Source organism: Pyxicephalus adspersus, chromosome 4 (assembly GCF_032062135.1).
Source record: "Pyxicephalus adspersus chromosome 4, UCB_Pads_2.0, whole genome shotgun sequence".
Taxonomy (NCBI): Eukaryota; Metazoa; Chordata; class Amphibia; order Anura; family Pyxicephalidae; genus Pyxicephalus; species Pyxicephalus adspersus.
Genome location: NC_092861.1, coordinates 132157575 through 132184460, shown reverse-complemented (window position 1 = coordinate 132184460; position 26886 = coordinate 132157575). Strand labels below are relative to the sequence as shown.

The window sequence follows — 26886 nt, the reverse complement described above, 5'->3', positions numbered from 1 at the left end:
TGGAGTAAATATTAGTATCATAGATCTTTTACTAGGACAGAAAAGGGGGTTCTGTTTTAACAACTGCCTACTGTAAAATCTTTTGAAATAAAGAATTATCCCAAATACTCCTTTGTTAAGAATAAGCTAACAACAGAACAACAAATGCCTACATAGTGATTACCTGAATGTTTGCAATATACACATTTTTTATGAAATACACTTTACCCAAGTTTTAGAGAGAATATCACTTAAACATCACCAAAATACACTACATTTTGAACTTGGTCACATGATATGTCACATTGTTAAAATTGATAAAAGAACGCTAGATGCTAGTAATATGCAGCTAAATGCAAGATGTAGCCAACTGTATTTCAATACAGCTCTGATTATAGGCTCTCTTTATATACACCAATTCACATCCTAGGTGTAAAGGTATTTCCAGCAACATGGAAGATGTGATCAAACCTGGTCAAACGTACGCAGAATTTAGAGGTTAATCTGCGCCTAATCTTAATGAGCTTAATGAGCTGACAGCCAATAGACTGCAAACCCAATACAAGAAGTAATAAGAGAAGAGGCTGCCTGGATTTATACCATGTAAATCTAACACATTTATCACACTTTAATGATCTGCCAAATTATAATCGGAAACAAAATTAACATACCCTTGGTTCCAGAAAGAAGCCCTTAAAGTAGCGATATTGTACTTGAGTTCCTTTTGGGAGTGAAACATTTGCTCTCCAGACCATACTATAAGGAAGAAACATAAAAGGACAGGTATTATTGTAGATAACACCTGTCAAATCAGACCAAACTTTCTAGACAAATACAGCTATCAGTGACATTGTGCATATATTTTACACATTTAGATTGTATTGGCAATTATTCAGCAGTTTATAGAACTTTGAACAATTTTCATTAGATTCTGTGCAATTCAATTTTACAGTCGTGTTACTGTACATCAGTTCCAATTTGGAGTGGAAGGCAATTAACCTATGGGTAAATTTAATTTGATCTATTTATGATACATATGTACCCAAAAAAATCCATGTGTTACTATGCATTTAAAAGGCACTGAAAAAATCCTAAATCCTCTAGACCAGTGGTCCCAAACCTTTCTGACAGCAGGGCCCGGTAACATGGAATAAAATGTACCGCTTACACTACTCTGCTATTCTCAGCAGCTCGGCCTCCTGTCCGCACACTATAGCTGAGAATAGCGGAGTAATGTAAGGGAGCCGGTGTGCTGTCAGGTGGCAGAGCTGCTTGGAATGGCAGAGAAGTGTAAGCCTTACATACATTGCTCTGCCATTCTCAGCAGCTCCAGTGTAAGCAGTGTGAGGAGAGCCGTCTGCGCTCCCGATGTTACATTGTCACTAGCTTTAGAGCAGTGTAAGGAGGGCCGCCGGAACTACTGCCTCCTGTCATTTGCAGCCCCCAACTCACCAACCATGGACCAGCACCGGTCCACGCAAGGCCTGGGGGCCTCTGCTCTAGACATGCACCGTTATGTTACACATACCATCCTTACCAAACAGGTTGTTGCGGTCCATGCGAATATGTATAAAAATAAAATTTCAGTATTGTGCAAGGAAAGCAGCAGTGACACAAATACTTTTTTTTTTTTTTTAAACTTACCAATCATTGTTGTCAGGCTGCAGGATAACCGCTTTTTCTGGCTTCCAGGCACCCAGTAGTTCACTACTTCCACACAGTGCAATGACTTCCCCTGCAATACACAGGTACATAAGTACATATAAAAACGTGTCAAACCTTATTTTTTCCAATCTATACACTAAAGAGCAATTCGCTATAGGTGAATTGACTACCATTAAGACCAAATTTTCCCCATAAATGTATGCCAGTTGTTATTTCTATGAACTTGAAGCTCTAAAATTACCATAATATATGAAATTTAATGAAACTGAAATATGCTAACCAAAGCAGAATCACTGCAAACACAACAATATTAAAGATCCAACAAAAGAACAAAAATATAATATATTTAAATTTACCACATAGCTGCATTAGTTTTCTTTTTTAAGCTGTTTTCCTTTTTTCCCCACTTAGCATGCCCATGATTAGGATTGAATTAAACATTTAAACAAACAGGAAGCCATTGTTTTATGCATTTGAAAAGTGCTAACAGGAAGTGCCAAGCCACTAAATTTCCGACCAGGCAAAAAAGAATTTTTATTATTTAAATGTTCTTGGCCCAAAAAAGAAAAATAATGCTGCCAATGAATTACTGGTAAACTGTAATATATGAAATGTTCTTTGATTTAGTTATACCTTCCTGTTCTATCTAAAATGATTGAAGGGCAAAAGTCATAATATTTGTCATTAAGGAGTTTGATGAGGTTATCTGAGGACATGCGGTTTGTAATGCAGAAGGGAGAGGCAGAGAGCGAGATTCTGGCTGTGGTCCACTTCCTTAGACTGCGGTTTGCAAATTGCTTGTGTCATTTGTGTTTATCTTATCAGTTTCAAGCAGCTCAAAACAGACCTGCAATTGTATGTGGAACTGCATTTCTTATGGTAGGTTTGGTATTAAAAAAAGGAATAAATATGGCAGCACGGTGGCTCAGTGGTTAGCACTCTGGTCTTTGCAGCGCTAGGTCACAGGTCTGAATCTCAGCCAAGACATTATCTGCATGGAGTTTATAGGTTCTTTCCGTGTTTGTGTGGGTTTTCCGCTGGGTACTCCGGTTTCCTCCCACATTTTAAAAACATGCAGTTAGGTTAATTGGTTTCTCCAAAAACTTGACCTTAGACTGTATTGACTGTAAAGACATGACTATAGTAGGGACATTAGATTGTGAGCCCCTTCGAGGGACAGCTAGTGACATGACTATGTACAGCGCTGCGTAATGTGTTGACGCTATTATAAATACTGCATACTAATAATAAACACAGAAGTAGTGTGTGCAACCATCATTTCTATCTATTGGGGAGGACAGGAGACAGATTCCAGGTGTCCATACATGTAAGGTGATTTAGTGACCTGTCCAGTACAGTATGTCAAAAGGTGAAACAACTACCAAAGGCAGTGCTGTGAGATTTGCAGACTTGCCCTGCCCAATGCTGGTAAAGACTCATCAGTCAGAATGGACTTTCTCAGCTGACTGTACTTGTTTCTAAGATAAGAGGTGCTAGAGTTGTTTACGCAAGAGAAAAATGACCGTCCATGCTTAGGTCAGAGAATGGTAGAACAAGATGTGAATACAGAGAGACCTTGCCTTGAAAGATTGGAATGTCTCTGGGAGGATACCAAAAGTACTGAAGGGACAGTGGAAAGCCAGGCAGCGAAAACTCATTTTAAAAAGAACCGGACAAAACTTTCTAACATCTATATTCAGTAAAAGGTCACATTATTTCTATTGGGGCCCTTTTTTGTTTCAATATTGGTATTGAGACTACAAAGAGAAAAAAAATATGGTATGGAAAAACAATAGCAAAATCCACAGCCAACATTGCATAACAAATATGCAAAGTTTTCAGCTACTATTTAGTAGCAAATGTTTTAATCCTGGACCAGATCCATTCCAGGTTTGCCAGATCACCCAGCTTCACTGATAAAAGTATTTTCTCCAGAGCTTTATTAAATCAGGCCCAATGTTTTCTCCTAAGCAGCAAAGCCCAGATACTTCATCGTTTTGTATTAGGAGTAGTCGATAAATGTAGGACATTATTATTACAAACATATAGGTAAGTAGTCGCAAGGAATCTAGAAAAATAAATGATGAATCTTTCTGCCAGCTTGTGATGATTTTCAGCTGTTACCAGCATAAATGTGTATACAGAGGTTAGAATAAGGAACCCCAGCATGGGATGGTATTTGCAGCAAGTGTTACCTGCAGCGGCTGGAAATTATCAACACAGGAGTTGTTAGTCATTGCCTGCCCTAGGTAAACATCTTTTACAGACTGTTTTTTTTTTAGTCTGAGCAAACCAATAACATTTAATAGAAAGACCAGAACAGAACATTTTGCTGTAGGGAGGGATAAATGCTGTGTAAACAAAAAAATGCAAGGCGGTAAACACTTTCAACTGCTGTTTGGTTTTGAGTTAGCCCAGTATATATGTATTTATTTACAAAAAAATGAGTCTATTTGGGATGTGGTACATTATTTGAGCAATGAAACACATTCATGTAATTTTATCCCATGTATTTGTCAAATTCAGCTGATTCCATGCTCATAATAAATGAAAACAGAAATGGCTTTATAGAACATTGCTTCATACTAATAAAATTATTTACCTGGCAAGCTGAGGACGGTTAAAAAGTTTGGGTAAAAAAAACAGCACTGCCCTCAATAGAATGTTTTATCATTGGTATATATGTAGCAGACTGCTGGGTGCATCACCCGGCACTTTCAGTAACTCCCCGGCTGTTTTTAGGTGGTTACTGAAGAATTGGGTCAGAATACAGGGGCTGCCATACGCCTACAATTTCTTCCTTCCCAGCTTAAAAAAATTCTGGGTTGAACACTGTTGTGTTCTGCACCTTACAAAAATAATTTAAGAAAATTTGTTACAACCATGTGCCAATGCCCCCGCCTGATGTAATCAAAGGCCAGCGGCGATGGCATCAGTTTGGCACACACTGAGATCATTCAGAATTTATTGACAGGTGAATTCGGCCTGCAGGTGACCAACCTCCGACCTGCCTAAAACATTCTTTATGAATGTAAAACCCACCTGAAGATGACAAACAAAAAGTATATTACCACAAGCCCTAACATTGATGGGTGTGAGGGAATGCTAGGGCCCAACATCAATTCCAGGAAATGTTATGCAGGCAGTCAAGATTCTTATCTTTCCTGACACTTTGACATTGTGTTTGTTCTTTTAGCTTAAAAAACCTGTACCGAGATCCAATCTAGGGTGCCAGTGATAAACTTTCTTTTGCAAAGGGTTAAAGCAGAACTAAAGTTCCACTTTTGAAAATGTTCAAGTCACACAGAGGATTATTGCAAAGCGGAACAAGCAACGTACTTTCTGCAATAATCCCTCCTCACTGCCTGATCACTCCATGCAATGGTAAAAAAAAAACAATTTGCTCAGGTTGCCAGGATAATCATCAATCCTGACTTCCCTTGCTGGGAATGAATAATCTACTGCATGGAGATTGTGGTCACCCTACATCAGAAGGGCTTGGGGAAGATCAAAGAGGTGATCTGGACAGAACTGAAAACATTGCTTAGGGTTTCAGTACAACCCAATGTTCTCCCCGGCCCCTTTTAGCTGGGTGCACCACCCAGCACTTTTTAGAAACCACACGGCTGTTTTTGGGTGGTTACTGAAAAGTTGGGTCACAATACAGGGGTTGCCACCCACCTACAATTTCTTTCCACCCAGCTTCTGGGTTGAACACTGCAACCCGTTCACAGAACATTAGCTTATTGTATTGTGGGGAGATAAGCATGTTTTCCATGTACTGAATACCATTTTAAATTTTGCCCATACATACACATTATTACAATTTCTACAGTCAAAAGCTGTAAACAAACAGAGGCATTCAAAGCAAACACTACATGCTCTTAAGTAATTTCTATCAATGTACACTCCAAAGACACACAGAACAATTAAAGTGTACAAGCTGTAAATAAATAAAAGAAAAACATGAGAGAGATTCAGCATCGCAGAATTGCAAGCATAAAGAGAGTTTGCAAAACCCTTTGTACAGGGTTACATATTGTGTAAGAATTGATGCCTGTATTACAGTCACGGGGTTTATTTCATGTGAATACTTGTTTTCTATCAATGAAGAACAAAGGTAAAAATGACAGTTTACAAAAACTACTACATCTAAAGTATTATCCTGGGAGTAACATTATGTAAAAGATACACATAAACTAGGAGAGTCACATTCTATAAAAGACCAACTTATATCACTGAACTGAAAATGTTTTTACCCAGGTACAAAAAACTAGCAGTCATATTTCTATTCTCACAATTTTACTTTCTATAACTTGGAAAAGGTTTGTCTGGCCAGTTGGCTATGAATATCAAGGTCTGGTTGGCACAAACCGCTTTCTAATTTATGTTTAGAGACCCTTAATATACTGGCTTTAAAGAAAATACCTGTACCATGCCCAGTGTTCTCCCCAGCCCCTTTTTGCCAGGCGCAACACCCGGCACTTTTCCGTAACCACCTGTTTTTTTTGGAAAGGATTCCAATATTGCTGAAGGGAAGCTTTGGCTTTTTTAGATTCTTCTGTAGTTTTATGCAATAGCAGTAAAATTCATTTTTAAATTAATGTAGGAACTGTGGAAAAAGAGCAAAAGAAAGCCAGAGTCTGATTTGCATTGTGTCCTGCATCCTTGGTGCACATTTTCCCTCAGCCCTGATGAAGCCATAAGGGAGCTGATTAGCAGTAAAAACATGGGGTTCCAAGTCCTCCTTTTACTATTCCAAAGGTAAACTATGTCAGGTAATATACATCTGGATCACTTGGAGGCAGTGAAAGTCATGCCTTGTCTGTGCCCACCATAACCTTTGCCAGCTGTGACTTGCATGGAGAAAACAGAAACATTGTCAGTTTTTCAGATTTCACAAACTGTTTTCACTGGAACATTTCCAGTTAGGAAAGTGAAGGACTTCATCCATACAAGGTCTCTAATTAAACCCTAAGTAGATGTTACACAAAAAGCTGGTTTTACTCTGGTAATCAGAGGCTTTTAATAGTCACTATCTGAAGACTTCGCCCTTACAATCCCTAAAGGCCAATTCAGTCCAAGGACAGGACAGGTCTTGTACCAACCCCAAATTACTCTCCTGATCTGCTTACAAGGGCTTTCTTGCCACCAAAACCTTGGGAAAATGCCACATTTTTATACGCCTTTCAAAGGAAATGTGGAAGATTGCATTTCTAATCAGCATTGAGAACAACAAATTAGCAGCATATTTTCAGCCATATCTGTGCCAAGCAACGGCAGGGTCAGCTGTCCTGACATATTAGCACAAAGACAGAAGTGCCCACATGAGCCCGCAGCTGTAGGATTTCCTTTATAACATTAAACCAGTACGTGTAAACAAGTTACCCATTGCTTGCTTAAAACTTAATTGGGTTCTGCATAATTGGGTCAGGCATTTGGTTGCTCAGGTCTAAGTAATGTCACCTAGGGGTGGTCAGATTCTCCTCTATACCCAGAAGCAGGACTTTATTACAGCAATGAAGAGGGCTCTGAGGTAGAAGGTTGGCAGTAATGGAGCATGGATAGGTAAGTATATATTACTAAGGGGAGAGGGTGGTCAGTTGGCTCTGAAAGGATAAAGTGGCAGCGTCCTACTTAAAGTGGAACACCAGCCAAAAAAAAACCTCTTTCTTGAACTGTGGGGTAATACACATTTCAGATGATGCTGTTTTATTTATCGTATGGATGGTCCCTATTCTTGACTATTTACTCATAAAGCAGAGAACTAAAAGCATTGTTCTCCCCAGTCCCTTTTATCGGGGCGCACCACCAGGCACTTTTCAGTAACCACCCGGCTGTTTTTGGGTGGTTACTAAGGAGTTCGGGCACAATACAGGGGCTGCCACTTGCCTACAACTTCTTCCCACTCACCCTAATTTAACTTCTAGGTTGACCACTGAAAAGTATTATATATTAGGTTAGTTCTTGGCCAGAGAAAAAGCTAAATCTATTACCATCAAAAACTCACTTTAAGTAATCTCTGTTCTAACTGCTGTACACTTATTTTTTTAATGAGAATAAATGCAATCTTGTTTAGAGTACCTCCAATTCCTTCAATCTAATCAGGAAATAACCGCAAAGCCTTTTTCCATAATTACAAGAGGACAATGCATCAGAAAATAGAACTAAACACTTCCACTGGGATTGGACACAAGTGAACAAATGCAGATGTATTCACAGTACAATGAGAGGACTCCACTAATGCTTTCAGTGTTATTGTCATCCTTTTATAACTTGAAGCAAATGTGTGCCAGTTTTCATTATGTATTTATATGGAGCCAACATTTATGGAATGGTGGGTAAGTAGTGAAGGTTTAAAGAGACAAAAGAAGATGGGTGGGTGAGTTTGAAAAAAGGGGTTTTTAAAAGCTCTTTTAAAAAGTAAGATCAAGTAGAAAAGGGCAAGAGTTCTAGAGAGTGAAGGTAGACCTAGAAAAGTCTTGGAGCCGTGCATGTGATGAGGTTATGAGTGAGGGAGTCATTTGTAGGTAATTGGAGGAGCAGAGAGAGCGGCTAGGGAAGTATTTTTCTACCATGGCAGAAATGTAAGTGGGACAAGAACTGTGGAGGGATTTGAAGGCAAAGCATTTAGGTTGCACAGTACTAGACCCTTGGAAAACAGAACACTTTACCCTATATGAGCATCCAATACGAACATATTTAAGTCTGGAAAATATTTTGTAATCAACAGCCACAGTTCATAAAGTAGTAGAAGGGTCAGGAGACAAACTACCAGTTGCTCAAGGTCTGTGGCACTGAGAAACAAAATGGGAGGGGGTGTAGAAGAGGCAGAGTAGAGGGTAGAGGAGAGAGAAGAATATTAGCAGATCATGTGTAACTACTGGGACAGAGTGCAAAAAAATAAAAAGAGATAAATCACAGACCAGTGAGGGGACAGAAAGGACTGTGCGTAATATGGTGCTGGATTGTTTAATTAGGATAAGAAGAGAGGCTGGCAGCCACGTAAAAATCAACTGACCCCTACTGCAGAAGTAACCGAGCATGGAGTTGGAAGGGTTTATTTTTCTGCAGACATTCTGTTCACAAATTTTACTCTTTAATAGACTGAAATCCACCAAGACACTAAAGGGCAACTGACTGGAGGGATGTGCAAACTAAATGCTTATATATACAAACCAATACTTCTCACCTGGACACATTTCTGACAAAATGGCCCTGATTTATTAAAGTTTATTTACTACTAATAAAGCTCTCAAGACTGGAGAGGATACACTTTTATCAGTGAAGCATGGTGATCCACCAATTCTGGAATGGATCTGGTTTGGATTCAAAACACTTGCTAGCAAATGCCTTTGAAGAAATTCATTCCAGGTTTGCTGGATCACCCAGCTTCACTGATAAAAGTGTATCCTCTCCAGCCTTGGACAGCTTTAATAAATTAGGGCCAATATTGATTTGATTTCTTTTAATGCCAGAACCAGTTTTTTTGTTTTGAAAAGAGCATATGAGCGGTTCACCCCCCATTAAAATCCTTTTTGCAGCCTGTGTCCCATTGGACAGATTGTCCTTTATTTCTGGTCCACACAGTGGGAAGTAAAAGGGGAACCTCTTTATCTGACCAAAAACCCTCAACCCTCATTGGATCAAGTGTCCCTGTTAGAAGATTTACCTCCACTACTGTTCCAATGATTGTTCCATTTTTTTTATTGTTCCCAAACCTGACATTAATTCTTAGAACAAATAAAGAATATACTATCTGGGATTCTTTTAGCAGGCACCTTATTTATACAACTGCCCTTGTACTAGTAGGTTATTTTTAAAGAAGAACTTCAGATAGATATATTTTTACTTTTCAGAGTAGCACTTGTTAGCTTTCCTAGATTACAATCCTCGCGGCACATCTACTGCTCATGTTTCACTGACTGTGGATTTTAGAGTTGTGGCTCACAGTCAGCGCTGAGATGTTTACACAACCTGTGCTTTCTCCTTGGTCAATTCCAGAATTTTTTGTAGTTTATTTACAAAATCAAGACATTCCGTTATTGTGAAGGGGAGAAAAGAGGGTGCAAACAGCACCACCAGCAAGAGCTGGCAAAACAAGAGCGTCATCTGTGTTATGAGAACTGTAATCTATGATCTTACAAAAAAACAGAAGTGACCTGGGGATTATCGGTTTTCTCAGGATAGAAGATTTATTTTCTATACCAGTGTTTCTCTACCTTTTTAACATGGGGAAACCTTAGAAACAAGTCATGTCCTGAGGGAACCTCTACTATAATATTACTTTATCCAAAGCTCACAGTATATTATGGTCAGTGGGAAGAATGCCTTTTACATTGCTGGACTGTGGGAAAAATGTCACCCTTAAAGATAGTCAAAAGATCATTGGTGTCAATTAGACTGCCCTGAGAGGTTCCTTTTTGCTCAAGGAACCCCATAGCAACCTCTGGAGGAACCCTGGTTGAAAAACACTGCTCCAGAGCAAGAAAAGGGACATCTGGGGATGAGGAATCAGGGACAGAGAGATCTGGTACAAAGGAGGAGATCTGGTACAACTAAACGTTTTGGCTTTACACACACAAGTACATTCACTTAGGAAGATTTAGGTTTCTGAGCAGGAAGAACAGTTAAGAAGCAGGAAACAAAAGGGGTCCACAACTAAAATGTTGGCTAGAACTAGTTGAGGAGGAAAAATTAAGGACAAAAGGAGTTTATAGCTATATAGATCATTGGTATCATTAAAACTGACCCGAGGGGCACAAATTGTTCATAGCTCAAGGATACCCCAGCACACGCACAGCTCTATGAATCTCTATATGACTCTCTGGAATCGTCTTTCTCATCCTATCCGACTTGCTTCTACTGTCTGCACATTTAAAAGATCACTCAAAATCCATCTTTTCAAACTTGTGTACCCGTTTTCTGTCTCTTTAAACCTCTCATTAACTTCCCATCATCCTCCTATTGTGTGCTACTTCCTCCACCTCTTTGATTGTAAGCTCTTATGGGCAAGATCCACTCCTCCCCTTTTGTCACTGTCTGTCTCTGTCTGTCATTTGAAACCCTTATTTATTGTACAGCGCTGTGTTATATGTTGCCACTAATATTAATAACTTCTAAAGCAGCCGTAGGGTTTTCTCAAACCTGGTTGAGAAACATTGTTTTAATCTGAGCAATAAATAAAAACCTTGTGTTCTGTCAAAAACACATTTTTGCAATGGAGCACAATATATATATATAAGGGGGGATATGATCACCCTGTATAAATATATAAATGGTCCATATAGAGAACTCTCTTCCCCATTATTCACTTTGAGATCATTACAAAGGACAAGAGGGCACTCTTTGCGTCTGGAGGAGAAAAAGTTTAAACTCGGGATAAGGAAGGGATTCTTCACTGTAAGGTCTGTGAAAATGTGGAATTGGCTCCCTCAGGAAGTAGTTTCAGCAACTACTATAGATTGATTTAGGAAAAAGCTGGATGATTTCTAGAAGCACAGAATATAACTGGGGATCAAAGCTTTAAAGTGAAAATACCAGTGACTTTTGATTGCCTCGTGGAATCTCAAAGGAATTTTTCCCGTTGGAGGAAATTGTACCAGGGTTTTTTTCTGCCTTCCTCTGGACCAGCTATAGTGTTTTATATCTGGGATATGTTGTATTTCCCTAGTGGCTGAACTTGATGGACTTATGTCTTTTTTCAACCTATGAACTGAACTGCTCACTGCCGCCTGCTGTTAAATGTGCAAGCACCAATTGTTTATAAGCCGGTAATGCGTTGCGGGAGGGCAAGCTTGCCAGCTGCCGCTTGATCGCTCGGTAAGGCTACGCAGCTTCAGAACATTTATGGCGTATCAGGAGAGATACCTCAATGTGTGCGTTCTGGGCCATTCCAAATGACTGGGCTGCCCTAACAATAACAAGTTCTTATAACACATTATATATAAACATGTTACTAAGGAAAATTCCAAGATATAAGAATACAAATGGAAAAGCCTGATTCACATCCTCCACAAGTACATAAAGTTCTAGAAAGCAGAGGAACTAAACACAGCCTGTGTGTGGTATTAGTGACGGAGAGAACTTTAAATAGCAAAGAGACAGATGTTTTCACTCATGGAAAGGATCAGAAGAACAAAAATACACGGACATCAGACACCATCGGCAAACACTGCGAACCCCGGCCAGCTGTCCTCCTCCCAGACCACGCCGCAGACGAGGAAAATTCGCAGCGTGATCTATACATGTGCGATCACCAGGACACAGAGATCAGGAAGAAGTCAGTCCACAGGTAAAGCACACATACCTGGATCTGATTACCATCCTATGAATGATTGAATCAGATCAATTTAGAGAAAACAAGTTCAGGAAATTGAAGAAAATGAACCAGGGCCATTTTTGGGGAGGATGTGAGCGCTGCCCTTACCTTGTTCTGTTGCCCCTGTGACTTGGAAGGAAATCTGGGAAAATGCCATGCTGCAGCCTTCTTCTTCCCTGGAAAACAGAAAATCATTCAGAGATATCGAATACAAATGTACAATAAAAGCACAAAACAGTCCACTGCCACCCCCACGTGACCCTAAAACACCCCATTCACATGAAGGAACCCCCACACTACGGTGACTAGTCCATATTACCAAACAACAGATTCCCGCAGTATTCTATCAGCAGCACAACATATTACCAGCAGAGACAAGCACTGACGTAGCTCCCTTTCATCACCAACCCAGACCGGTCTGGACCGGCTCGATCCTGGTGAAGACAGTACGCACCGGAAACACTGACAGGCTACAGAAACACTGCCATTCTCTTACTGCGGCACGTAACCACGCCTGTCACTTGATACCAGCCAATCACAGAGCAGGCCTTCATCCACCAATAGCATGGGGAGCGTCTGTCTCGTGAAAAGCTGAACGCTGATTAGTTGCTAGGGGCGTGTCTGCAGTGTTTTGTTGATGTTTGTGCTGGGGAAGGTTAGGATAGTGAGGAATAGGATGTTACTGTGTTTCAGCTGGCTGCTGGCCCTGCTTTCCTGGGATAACCCAGACATGTTTATGACGAGGTTTTCCAGGAAAATAAAGCTTCATAGAAGCACATGAGAAGTGAATTCTGGAGAAAATGCTGCTGCAGACTTTTTCCAGTTCTGTTCACATAACTGAGATCCTTTATGTTTGATTACTAGTCATGTGATCTGAAGAAGGAAAAGTTCTGATTGGCCAATATTACTCCTTTCTAGCAATCCAATGCCTTGGATTTGGTCACCTGATCATATTACATGTTCTCGAGGAAAAAAACATTTCTGCTATTTGCATCCCATACTTTTCACTGATTTACAATTCCTATAGCTGTGTTTCCTGAGGTTTATAACATGGGGACATGGAATAACTTTTAGGTCTTAAGGACCTAATATTGTAAATACTATACCCACAGCGCACAGTATATTAGCATGATGATCATTAGGAAGAATGCTTCTTACATTGCTGGCCAGTGTGAAGAATGTCACCCTTACAGATAGCCAAAAAGATCATTGTGTGCTGACCTTAGAGGCAGATATTGCATATTGCTTAAGGAACCTCTAGCACAGTGGTCGCCAAACTTTTCAGGCTGACGGACCACTAAATTTACTGGCTCTGGACTGCGCTTGCGCGAGAAGTCGTGTGTCACTCAAAGGGTAAGAAACTTCCCCCAGAGTGACGTCATGATACCTTTATGATACCAGGTATCATGATAGACGTCATGATACCAGAACCAGCCCACTCCCCCATTGCAGGTCTGAGTCTGTGACGGGAGAGTGGGCAGAGACACAACCCGACCACCGCCCTGAGCCTGGGACTCATACAGGAGACATGGTCCGCGGCCCTGGTCAGTGCATTCCCCCAGCGGGGTTCTTCTCCTGACCCCGCTCGGGGGAGCACTGCTTGGCGACCGCTGCCCTAGCAATCTATGGAGGAACCCTGGTTAAGAAACACTGTCCTATAAAAATATAAGAAGAACCAGCTTTGTATTCAAACGCAAGCTCAATATACCAGAATGTGATCAGCATTTACTTATTGCTATTCTTTTAATATTATTATCCAGTATTTATATAGAGCCGACATATTACGCAGCGCTTTACAAAGTATAATATCATGTCACTAATTGTCCCTAAAGAGGCCCACGATCTAATGTCCCTATCATAGTCATATGTCCTTACCACAGTCTAAGGTCAATTTGGGGGGGCAGCCAATTATCCTAACTGCATGTTTTTAGAATGTAGGAGGAAACTGGAGTACCCGGAGGAAATCCAAACAAACATGGGGAGAACCTGCAAACTCCATGCAGACAATGTCCTGTCCGGGATTCTAACCTGGGACCTAGTGTTGCAAAGGGCTAATCTCTGAGCCACTGTGCCATCCATCTATCTATCTATTAATCTATCTATCCCAGCATGAAAATTGGATGGCTGTTGTTATAAATGTTTTTTTCCCGGTGTACGGGTCTTTTCATTTCCTGCTACATGACATTACTTCACTCATGTTTAAGTCTTGGAGCTGTGGATGAAGCTTCTGCCTATAGCCCTGTAAGACAGAAGTTTTAACTTTGTATATTGTATACATTGTATAGAAAAGATCACAAAAAACACACCAACAGTACTGAGAACAAAAATACACCGACATCAGACACCATTGACGTCAGATTGACTTGAGATCACAGTCGCTGGTGATGATCTTTCCAGTGACTGATGAAGGAATGAGTGCTGTACACAAAGGTCCATACTGTTCTATGGAGATGGGGGGACGAGCAAGCAGCAACCCACAATGCACTCTCATGTCCCCCCAAGACAATTGTTCATCACTCTTCTATTACCATCAAGTCAATCGTCAATCCATGGTGGGTTGATGAACAATATCAGGAGACGGCTGTATACATATCAGATTTTTGCTTGAGACAAACACAATTGTTCATCTCAGACGACAAATATCTCAGCTGTGTACAAAGCTTAACGGTGACACCATATTGATTAGATTACATAAGGTGGTTTTTCCCACCTTGCACTTTGTTTTTAAACAATCAATATCTGCCTTGACGCATTTCATGCCATGCTAACAAGAAGCAAGTGCAAGGTCCTCAGCATTACAGAGCAAATCCCAATGAATGTGTTTAATACATTGGTGTTTGATTAGTTGGTGTTAATTTTGGTTAGCTGGGATGGGGCTGTGCAGAGGCATCAAACAAAATAAGTAGTCTTTAGGATGAGAACATAAACATTAGTCATCCCTAAAAAAAATTAAAAAGTGGTATTTACCCCCCCCCCCCCCCCAAAAAAAAAAAGGAAAGTGTAATGTACTGAAGCATACCAATTGCAAGAGCATGTGTAGGACTGCTGATGTGCATGCTCACACTGTCTAGCTGCACTGTGCACTGGCAGGGCTATTTAAATGCCACCATTTATTTCACTGAGTGCTCTTCAGCTTATCCTGTTCTTTACCTTACCCATGACCTTGGATTGCTCATTGAGACTCAGATTTGGCTTCTGATCTGCATCTTGAATTACCCCTGGTTTGGTTGTTTAGACCCTGAATCCCTAATCTGACCTTGGCTTGTTACTTGAACCAGCTCTTTTCCTAAAAACAAAAATCAAGCTATATGTTTTTTTCCTAATAACAACATTGCTAACCAGTTACATTTTTACCAACCAGTCTTAAGCTAGGTACACACGTGCAAAAATTGTCATTAGAAAACGAACAACAGATCAACGATTATGCACGATTATTTTGAACGATCGTATTGTGCACAGCCCTGTACATGCTGTAACGATACGATCGTTCAAAAATAATCCCCCAATAATGTACACACGCTAGATATGATCGTTTGAACGACGCAGGAAGTGACGTGTAAAGGAGAAAGTGTACTGCAGAACCATCCACGATCACTGAACTACCGTACACACACTAGATTGCAAACAATCGTCTCCCAATCAGATCCGCCGGGATGGTCGTCTGTTTCCAGCGACAGTCCTCATCGGCGCTGTTGTGCACTTTTTTTGTTAACGATTATCGGACGAACGGTCATTCGTTTGCAACGATAATTATTGCCTGTGTGTATGCAGCTTTATAAAATACTTGCCAAGGGGCAATCCTGTCTCTATTATTTGAGATACAAGAAGAAGACAGAAGATAGCTTGTAAGGAAGATAACATTCCTTGATTTATCAGTTTATTGTACAGGACATTACAAAGATCCGGCATGTCTGGCAAGATTAACTAGTATTTTCTCTACTTGCTGAAAAGGATCTTTGCAAAAAATGAAAACAAATGCAGCCACCACGTCTAAGGAATGGAAAGCTGCAAAATATTGAAATATAATTTTGTGGGACAGGGTAAAAAAGCAGCACACTTAGGGCAGGTTTGGTGGGAACAAGCAACCCTGCATGGCTTTTGGCGGCTGGTACTTCACCAACCACTCACACTGCAGCAAGTTCACAATCCAGATTCAGCAAACAATGGTCCCCAATTCAGTTTTGCACAGGGGCCCGCTGTTGGCTACATCTGCCATTGGCTATTTGCTACATCAACTGCAAATATGTGATCATTTCTTCTAGATGCATGATTTACAGTAACTTCCCCCAACATGTACATGAATAGAAAACAGGATTATAGCAGACAAGGTCCTTTTTTATTGGATATTATTTTTATGTTTTATGATTTGTAGTTTGATCTGTACAGACGAATCCAACATTACTTTCTTATATTACAGATCATAAAAAATACCAAGGAACTTTGGTGTAGATTTGATGATTCTACAAACAGGCCATACATGGTCTGCTTACATAGGATATCTGACTACCCTGTAACATTTGCTGACAGTGCTTGTCCATGTGACAGTGTGACAGTATGTCCATGTTAAGGTCAAGGAAGAGAAACACATCACAGTGTCACTGAGCTGAAATGTTTATACCAGCATGTAGCTTGCTGCCATAGTCAGGGTCATTAGAGGACGTGTGTTCCTGGAACTCATTACATTGCCTTATCCTTGCTATCAAGAGATAGATTAACGTCACAGGAACAAGTCGGAGGAATAAATGAAAAAGCCTAAATTATACCTAGGAAGCTCATGTGGAGATCAATGGGATAATTACTCACTGTTAATTAATCACTGCTTCCTATGTTTATTTTTTACATTTTCATAAAAATACCATTTGGATGAATTCTAGCAGATAACACATGGCATTGGCACATTGGATGAGTTTTGTTATAAAGTCGTATCATAACATTTTTATAGCTAGAAGACGTGTGCCTATTTATAATGGGATTATATTTATAATACAAATTTTTTTTTTGTTTAGTGGGTGCAGGTTTATTCATAAGCACAATTGTTATCTCTGGTGCAGCTTTGTGTTTTTCCAGTGACATATACATGGTAATGAGTCTGAGCACATAAAATGTTTTATTACATACAGAAGAAGTTTGGTTGGCTCAGCCACCCCCTAGCTTCCTGCATGTCCAACTCCCCATCTGGGTGGAAAGTATGATTCCTCCATCCATTTGTGTGTTTCTGCAATAATAAATTAAATGTGGAATGTGGGACCTCCTTGTAATAGTCACAAGTGTGAAAAACCAGCACAACCACAGATATTTCACCAGTTCTAAAGAGAAATATAAAGCACTGCCAGGTAATGTACATCTCCAAAATTAACCAATAGTAGACAATATTATTATTATTAATAATAATAATAATAATAATAGTAGATAACAGCAAACTGAAAAAAAATTGAAAAAAAAAATATTTCAATGTTCACTCTTTTTAGGTCAAATAGGCAAGAGCTGATGATTGAAAAGGTAATGGGATAGATGATGGCAAGCAGAGAATAAGATGGGATAAAGGGATGTGGGGGGGAAATAGAATAGAACAGGATGTAGTATGAGAAGGTGAGAGATTGAAGGTGATGTTGGAGTTGGGAAAGTTTATGATCATAAAAAGGGCTGATTGGGAGACGCAATGAGAGTTTATGATTATTGCTGTGTGGATATTCCAGGCGTACCCATTCATCCAGGGTCAGGTGAAGGAAGAAAGACCTTGTTAGTGGTTTTGGCTTGGGAAGCAGCAGATTGGACAGTCTGTGTTTGATTGCTATCAGCAATTGGTGACATTGGTGATCTAAGAACCCCTGATGTCCCCATAAAGAGGACCAGTCCCTTGCATTATGCTACCACATTGAGACTCGTTGACCCTTTTTGATAGAAATAAAGGGTAATATATTTTAACGTTAATAAAAAAATGTTTAGATTGTAAAAGCCCTGCCACCCCAACATACATACAAACACACTTACAGATGAGGAATAAATGATAGGTATAGTGATTTTAGATATAGCTGTGCTCACCAGACTGCCCAAGAGGTATTCATGATTGGTTCTATATTATTTCTTTTTATATATCACCAAAGTAAAAAAAAAAAAAACATACCGTATTTTTCGGCCTATAAGACGCTCCCAATTTTAAACAAGAAAAATCTAGAAAAAAAAGATTCTGAACAAAATACCAAAAAATCACTCTGTGTCAATGTATCGCCTTCTAATCACTCTGTGTCAATGTATCGCCTTCTAATCACTCTGTGTCAATGTATCGCCTTCTAATCACTCTGTGTCAATGTATCCCCTTCTGATCACCCTGTGCCAAAAAATCATACTCACCCGATACCGCGATCCCGCAATGCTGTGGGCTTCTTCTTCTCCTCGCTCCTCGCTGATCCAGCCTGCTTATGGGATCGCGTGGGCACGGGTGTCGGCTTCTCCTCGCTCAGAGGAGGAGGAGACACGCGCTGCAGCCAGGAGGAGAGCGAGGAAAATTTAACATGTATTCGGTGTATAAGACGCACCCACTTTTCCCCCCCAGTTTTGGGGAAGAAAAAGTGCGTCTTATACGCCGAAAAATACGGTAATTGTTTTATCATTCTACTTCTCTAAAAACACAGACCCAATAAAAATTGCACATTGTCATTTGTAGGCAGCCTTGCGCTGTAGACAGCTGAGACTACAAATGTACCACCCCCATCCATGGTACACAATACAAGGAATCATGCGTCATGTAGTTTTCTTCTAGTAAGCAAGCTGACATTAGTCTCTCTGCTGCCCTCTAGTGTTCAGCCACAACCAGACAAAATCACCAGCAGCCTCTGTGTGGTCTGACAACATAAAGAAAATACTTTTTGTTAAAGTAAAAACACATTTATAAAAATATATATATTACTCATATTTGTGCTTGTGTTCCTGTTGCTTTTCATAACGTTTTTATGCAACTTGAGGTATTGGAGCCATCCAGAGTTCTATTCTCTGAATTAGTAAATGCATATTAACTAAGTCAGTTACCTCACAAAGAGGTCAGACAGCAAACAGAATTTGCTTCATTTGTTGATATGAATATCTTTGCGTCATTTCTGCTTTATGTGATCTGGAATAGACTTTTAATTAATTGTTACTATAGCAACCCAATCAGCAATATGTCTGCACAGTGCTACAATAAAAACATTGCTAGAAACTATAGTTAGCTGTATTGAATCACCCACAGTATTTATATTTTACCACTACAGGCGGAATTGTATTCCTGAAAACAAAGATCCATTTTTAGGCTGTACAGAGTACAGGGTCAGAAGAAAGGAATGTAGACAGTACAAGGAAAAAAATGGAAAATAGACTTTCCAAACAGACAGTAATTCTGTACAACCTTTTAAATATACTTTTAACCAAGGGGGACACCTTGAAAGAACCTTTGGGTCTTTAGGGAACTCTTTTTATAATTACTATATACGCAGCTCGCAGTATATTAGTGTGGTTGTCAGTAGGAATTGCTGGTCAGTGAGAAGAATGTCACCATTATAAATAGCCGAAACGATCATTGGTGTCACATAAACTGACCTGAGAGGCACAAACTGCTCATGACGAGGGTAGCTCGGACTTTCTAGCCCATCTTTCACCACCACCATCAGAACTTCCGCTTCCCCCTGACCCCCCACCTGCTTACCAATCACTCCCCCACCATTAAATACCCAGACACCAATTTAGGATTTAAATTGGCTGGCCAGCAGCCGTTTATTTAAACACCATTAAATAAATTCACCATTCAAGTAATTAACAAATATCCAATAATAAATAAATGACAAATGAATACATTTACACTGTTGATATGCAAACATACATTAACATAACATAACACTCCATTATTATTATTATTATTTTTACTTAATTTTACCAATTTACTTTATTTAACCAACAACCTAATTCCTCCTTTTTATTAATACCTAACCATTACAACAATATCCATAATGTTATCAAACTCCATACTCCTGGTTAGACACCCAAACAACCAGGCTGCAGGTCTCAGAAGGCAAAATGGGCACCCAACAGGACTTTAATTTTTCCAACATCTCCACCTTGGCCTCTAGCCGCCCAGCATCGCCTCAGAAGCCATAATCATCCGTTCACCATAAAGGGGGAAACCCCACCAAAGAGGATCCCCCCTGCCAAATTCCACCACTTTAGTGATGCACTGGATCCTTGTTGATCCAGTTGATCCATATGAAATATTTTACTTGCCAAAATGTGTGTATTGCATTTTGACCTGTGACTTATGTTCTTTTGCTATGCACATGCCACAGTTTTACAGACTACAGCTTTCTTTGTCACTTATCTACTTTCAACCTATTTATTGGACAATAAAAGATGACCAATATACCAGGGCCGCTTCCCTGTGCTCCCTCCTCCCTGCATGACCGCCTAGGTGCTTTCATCTACACACACAGATTTTACCCCTTTTATCATTAGCTTTAAATGATGATGGGATCTCACAAACTCCACCCGATTGAGGGGCACCGATTTGTTAAAAAGCAGCCTTTCTCAACCTTTTTACCCCAGAGAAACACTTGAAATATGTCCAAGTCCTGAGGAACCCTTTTTCCGAACAATGCATTGGGTGTCGGTGAGAAAAATGCCCCTTACATAGGTGGACAGATGGACGAATGTTCACCTATACAGTGGTGGTCTGAATATCACCCTAAAGAAAGATAAAATGATGCTGCTTAAATCTTCATGCTGCTGGTTTTAAAAGTGGCATTGGCTCAAAATATATGGAGACACCAACAAATGGGAGGTCAATCATCCACATCATCCTTCCTCTGGAGGAACCCTTAGACCCTTGGATGAGAATGGCTGCTGGGTTGCACAATCTAACCAAAAACAGCATGGTCAGCCAGGTTACTATCCTAAATGAGGTCTGTTTAATAAAAAACGAGCCTGATATAATAACAACTCATCATTATTTATTTATATGACAATTCTAACGCTTGTATTATTGTACTTATATTATCTTTATTCACAATTAAGCACCAATGCAGTCTTGTTTTCCACTGGTGGAAGGTGTGGAGCAGATCAGTTTTTGTTGACCTGATGTTTTTTTCCTTACTGCATCCATTGGGCCTGATTTATTACCGCTCTCCAAGACTGGAGAGGATACACTTTCATTGGTGAAGCTGGGTGATCCAGCAAACCTGGAATAGATCTTGTCCAGGATTGAAAACATTTGCTAAAAAATAGAAAATAACTTAAGTAATTCACTCCAGGGTTGCTGGATCACCTGCAGTCTTGGAGAGCTTTAATAAATCCCACTGACTCAAAGCTTGTTCCTTTAAGCACTGATTTCAATTTGGGAAAAAGAAAAAAGTCACAAGGTGCCAAATCTGGTGAATATGGAGGATGTTTCAGCATAGTAATGTGTTTGTTGGTCACAAAAAGTGCTGTGTGAGACTGTGTGAGAGTGCTGTGTGAGAGTATTGTCCTGATGAAGAATGAAACCATTTTCCCACATTTCCAGCCATCTTTTCCTGACTCTTTTAGCTTTGTCAAAACTTCCTTACATTAATGTTAGTTCACTGTCGTTGCTTCTGGAACACATTCTTCCAAAATTACACCCTTCATGTCAAAAAACACGATGTGCATGAATTTTACACACTTCTGATTTTTGGTGATGAAGGGGCTTCCAGTGACTGTGGTTTTGTTTTAGGATCATACTAGAAGATCCTGGTTTTCAAGTGATGACTTTTTAAAAAAAGGTCCAAGTCCCTGTAGAATGTCAGCTCAAATATGCTTGTGGAACTTTTTTGCTCTGGTGTGAAATTTTACCAAAAATATCAAATTGCTCAACTTTTATACTTCTCATGATTTCAGCATATGAGGGGAAACACAACTGCATTAAACGGTGATCGACAACAAACTAAATGTCAGAGTGCCATTGTCTGTTCTGCATATTTGGGGAACTTTAAACATTCATGCTCAGTTAGTGCTCATAATCTGTTCTCACTGCTTTGTTTAAGAATTAGAAACACTACTTTATTTAGTAGACAGACCTTGTATTTATGAACACATTTACCACTAGGATGGGAGCAGAGACTATCCAACCTCACCCCCTTCCCTTGTTCCCTTGTGTACCTACAAAGAAGAGTCATTAACAGCTGGGGTATTACATGTGAATAAGAAAACCCCTTTATCAAAGTTTTGGGCATATTTATTTCTGAAAACCAAACCTGGAATGTCTGATACCTGCAGCAGTCACAGATCTGCAACTCAGCCAAGTGTTAAGATAAGGGCCACCCAAAAAGTAAATATACAAACCTTTCTTTATAGGGTGGTTTAATTGTGCTTTTGATCCTGTAGTGATAGGGTTGCCTATTTAGGACAAAGTGGAGGGTTAGTACCTGTTTGTAAGAAGAACCCCACCATCACTGCCACCATGTCAAGCTACTATTCTTTACTTATTGGGACTTTTATAAATGTCCTGAGGGAGCAGAGACCTCCCCGCCTCCCCATGTTCCTGTAAGAAAGAATTACCCGGTAACTCCAGCTGGTGTATTGTAGAATGAAAAACTCCTTTAGTAAAAATGTGCTTTATCTAAACCACTAATCCAGCAGTGTACAGATAGAATCAGTATTTTTCTGCATAACTAATTACAGGTAGGCAGTGCAACACCTTGCCAACATATTTCTGCCCTTTCCAACAACGAAAAGGTCACATTTAAAATACTTATTGTGTGTGGAAGATTTACGCATTCTGTTGTTTTTGTGTTAAGCAAACTCAGATTTATATAACATTCTCTTGTTAATGCCAAAATAAGCACATTTCTTCCAAGATTATGCAGCTAGCAGAGATTTGAAGCCAGAACAAATATGGCACAGATTCCTGTAAGGATCATGCTGTGCATATTATTATTCTGCTTTGGAAGGCATGCAAGAAACTGTAGTTCACACTTAAAAGGAAACCTGTTATGAATACGCTTATGCAAGAATATGAAAATATATTCATTCATTAAAATTTTCATAAATATGTAGGCTTAGAGGGTTTATATTTGTCCCCTTAAAGCTAAACTCCAGCCAAATGATTTTTCTATTGCAGTGCCTCCCTATTCCTACTGCAAGAAATACCTAACTTACCCCTCACTCCCACAGCTGCCTAGGCTCTCCTCTGCTGGCCCAAACCATGGACAGAGGCCCTTCTTTTGTCTGAGAACTCTTCCAGGGCCACAAGTCTTTACTGTCCTGACCACACCTGCATATTACAGTCCCATGGATTACTATTGGACTGTTCAGATCGCAGGACACAGCCCTATAAAAGTCTATGGGGCATTGAAGCGCAGAGACAACCAGGACAGTGAAGACTTGCCCTGATGATTGTAAGCAAACAAAGAACCGTGGACATTGGATCACTTTATGAATGCACCTGTGGATAGGAATGTTGAGTTAGGTTAGGGAAAAAAGGATAAATGTAATTTTGTGCCCTTTTCCCTTGAATAATACCTGTTAATCCTGCCTTGAAGGTTCACCCTACTTAAGGGTGTCAACATTCTGTCCCAGGATAAGGAATGATGAGATTGATTGGGATACAAAGAGATTTAGGATCTGGTTATGAAGCAGAGAATTTGACATGTACCTGGAAGATGCACCTTGCTGGGAACATTTCTTTTATGTCAGATTCAATGATTAATAAATAGAACCCCTGATCTTTTACAGGGAAATGCATAATGGTCACCTAAAATTGACCTATCACCACATTTTTAACATTATGTAAAAGAGGTGGCTATCTTGATGTAGCCATAAGACTAAAGGGGAAACCAGCAGCCTCCTGGTATACATACATCACCAGGGGTGTAGTGGGGATCAAGGGTGGGAATGCTGTGCTCTCACTTTTTTTGGGAATGGGCTGGTGTGCCCACTCTTATTTTGCAAAGAATTCGTTGGTGGTCCACGGCTCTGGCCGGTCCACCTGCCCCCACGGGGTCAGGAGAAGAATACATGTCTCCGAGTAGAATTGCAGGCTTTGGGGGGTGGGCGGGTTGTCTCTTTAAACACAACCTGCCCACTCTCACATCACAAGCTCACACCTGCGATGGGAGAGTGAGCGGGTTCTGGTATCATGGGAAGTGCTTTCCCCTTTGAGTGACAAATAGGCAGGGGTGTAGTGGGACGGGCATGTTTACATAACAATGATGCGCATGTGCGCTCGCCATGGACAGTACCGTGCCCCCTCTTCTTTTTTTATGACTACACCCCTACACATCACATATCCTAAGAAGCTGTGGGCTGCTCCTTCTGAACATGCTCAATATCAAGCATGCGTTATAAGGGGATTTCACTCTTCACTTGCACGAATGTACTGTGAGATTGGCACATTTTTGTTGCATTTTCAGAAAGAGGAGTCATCTGATCTTACGGCTGGGCAGTGTGAGATTTGGTGACGTGAGAAGAACCCGGTAAAGAGAAAAAAAAGTGGCTGCATCCGCTGTTCCGTCCACACCAAAAAGGAGAAAGTAACTGGAACTGTGTGGGATTCACTGGGCTTAGTTTGTGGAGGGATCAAGGGCTTTTCACCAGTAAAGTTAAGTTGTAATTGTTTTAAAAATCTAAACCCATTTTTAAGTTTTGAACACAATGAATTAGTATTGTAACCCATCAAGCTTTTTTCTCTTTGTACTGAGGATACTTCCCTTCATTTATTTCCTGTAGACTCAACCGGAAGTGAAAAGAAAGCTTATCATAGCAAGGGAAATACATTCACTTTGTAATGGTTCAGAGAGCACTGATATATTAATATATTATGATATAGGCCATTTCTCTATTATGTTATCTGGTTCCCCCACCACACATCTATAGTCCACCTACTGCTGTGCAGAATATGTACCAAAATGTTAGAAAAAGTAATGACTGGGATGCAGTCACATATCCCAACACTATGAATCATCTGTGACTACTGACAACGGTCTGTTTATGTAGTCAGGATACATCTGCAGCCCAATGATGAATTTCAGCCATCCACACCCGATTACACCGTGATTTCTGCAAGCACTGATAAGACTGTGTTCACACTATAAAGGATGTGGCTGCTGTTCAGAAAACCGTGAAACGCAGCAAAGCACATCCCCCTGTGCTGCTACCTGTTATCTGTACCTCCCACATTTATTATATTACAAAAACAAAAAGAAATGTGTACAGCATTGAGTTGAAGCAATGAACCAAACCACAACACATATAGCAACAATGTCAGACATAATTTTCCATGCCATATCTGATATTCCTGCTTATCACACACAAGTGAGGTGCAGTGCACTTTCTTACGGTTTGTTTTTCTAAAGAAATATTAGCCTTTCACATAGCAATGCAAACTACCCTTAGCTAGTAATATTTCACTAAGCTTAGTAAAAAAGCTGAAGTACTGCTGTCTTCAAACTTACAATCATGTGCAAGGAAAAAGCCTGTTTTTAAGAGTTAGGTAAGAATTACCCCTTGCAAGTGAAAAGTATACATTTCTTTAGTAAAGCAACCCCATAGTGTGAAGGACCCCCAAAGTGATGTAGTAGATGTGATATAAGTTTGTTTCTTGTTTACTTGCTGTTGTTGTGTCCCTGCACCGTAAGGAGGAATGGGTGGCCTCTGCACATACCTGCTCCAGGTAATTTTTTCTTCTTCCAAAATAGAGCTCTGAAAAATACCAGTTACCCAATGTTAGCTAACCCAGCAAGTACTTACCCCAGAATGAATAGGATTGGGCTATAATTCATTTAGGGGACGCATTTGCCCTTAAGGTTGGCTAGGGTTAAGGCAAGCTACTAGCTAGAGTGCCTATTTATGCATACTGCTGCAGGGCATATGCCTGCCATAAATAAGTGCAGTCATAAATTTTAACTATACAGCTCTGTGTGGCCTAGTTAGCCAAAGCCAGTGGCTTAGCCCATTCAGGACCCGGCCTAGCTAGCTTTATGGCTTGGGTTTGTATAGGGCTTGAAGAAGGATTTGCCACACACTCGGAGAAGGAAAGCCTAGTGATTCTTAAGGACAAGATCCCAAAGTTGCTTATGCTCCAAGACTGTCAGGAGTGGGTCTACTTTAATGACGCTGGGAATAAACAAGCCAACTTTGAGCACTGAGTCATGCTATCCGCAGAGGCAGACTAAAGTTTAGTGGAGTTCCCTTAAGAAAGGGATGATTGGGGAGAGCATGGCTTCTAATACTTACCCCTCTTGCTCTTTAACATTCAATAAAGCCCCTAGACTTACTGAGCCTGTAAGTTTGTACTCCATCAAGGGAGAGAGACCCAAAAATAATTTGGCTCCTGTGCGGGTAAATGCTACATGCACAAAGGAATAACTTTTTATTTTTATTAGGAGTAAAAATAACTCTTTTGCTTTTGAAACTTGGCCAAAAACAGGGGATTAAAATTGAAAAGTGCCTTCCTGCAGCGTTTGAAATTAGTTCCTCTACTCCATGGCTGAAATAATGTTTTTTTTAATCTTGTAACAAATGCTTTGAAATATCAGCTGATTAAAATTTGAACAGCAGTGTGGCATGTCGTCTACAACTACTTTGAAGGGCATGGAAACTTTTCATATCTCTGGATGTCGTTTTCAAATTAAAACCCACAATCAGTTTTAGGGATCTTAAACTTGAAATAGTTTGGCTGCCACACACATTTGCTGACATCCAGGACCAAAGGTAGCTAGCAGCTTCTTACCTGAAATCCTTCTACAGATTATTAAACTCAGTTTAACCTATAATATGCAATATGTACTTGATCCTTTTTTTGGATTTTCACAGCATTCAAATGGGTCCTCTGACACCATTGTTTATTTGTGACAGGCAGTGATCTATCTGTGAAGTCAGGGTGCTTCTTTTCATCATTCTTTGCTTTCCTGTAAATGTTTTACTTCCTTGGTAATTGTTGTTTT

At 40.1% G+C, this 26886-nt stretch overlaps 1 protein-coding gene across 1 annotated transcript in view; it reads right to left on the bottom strand.

Annotated features, from left to right (window-relative positions):
- GPCPD1 (glycerophosphocholine phosphodiesterase 1) overlaps window positions 1–12451 on the bottom strand; it is a gene marked incomplete in the record, with an annotated part of 43549 nt that extends 31098 nt beyond the window's left edge. Inside the window, 4 exon segments of the mRNA XM_072409657.1 lie at window positions 651–735; window positions 1624–1714; window positions 12074–12141; window positions 12332–12451. Coding sequence (XP_072265758.1) covers window positions 651–735; window positions 1624–1714; window positions 12074–12141; window positions 12332–12366 — 279 coding nt within the window.
- Window positions 12452–26886: the final 14435 nt, after the last annotated feature.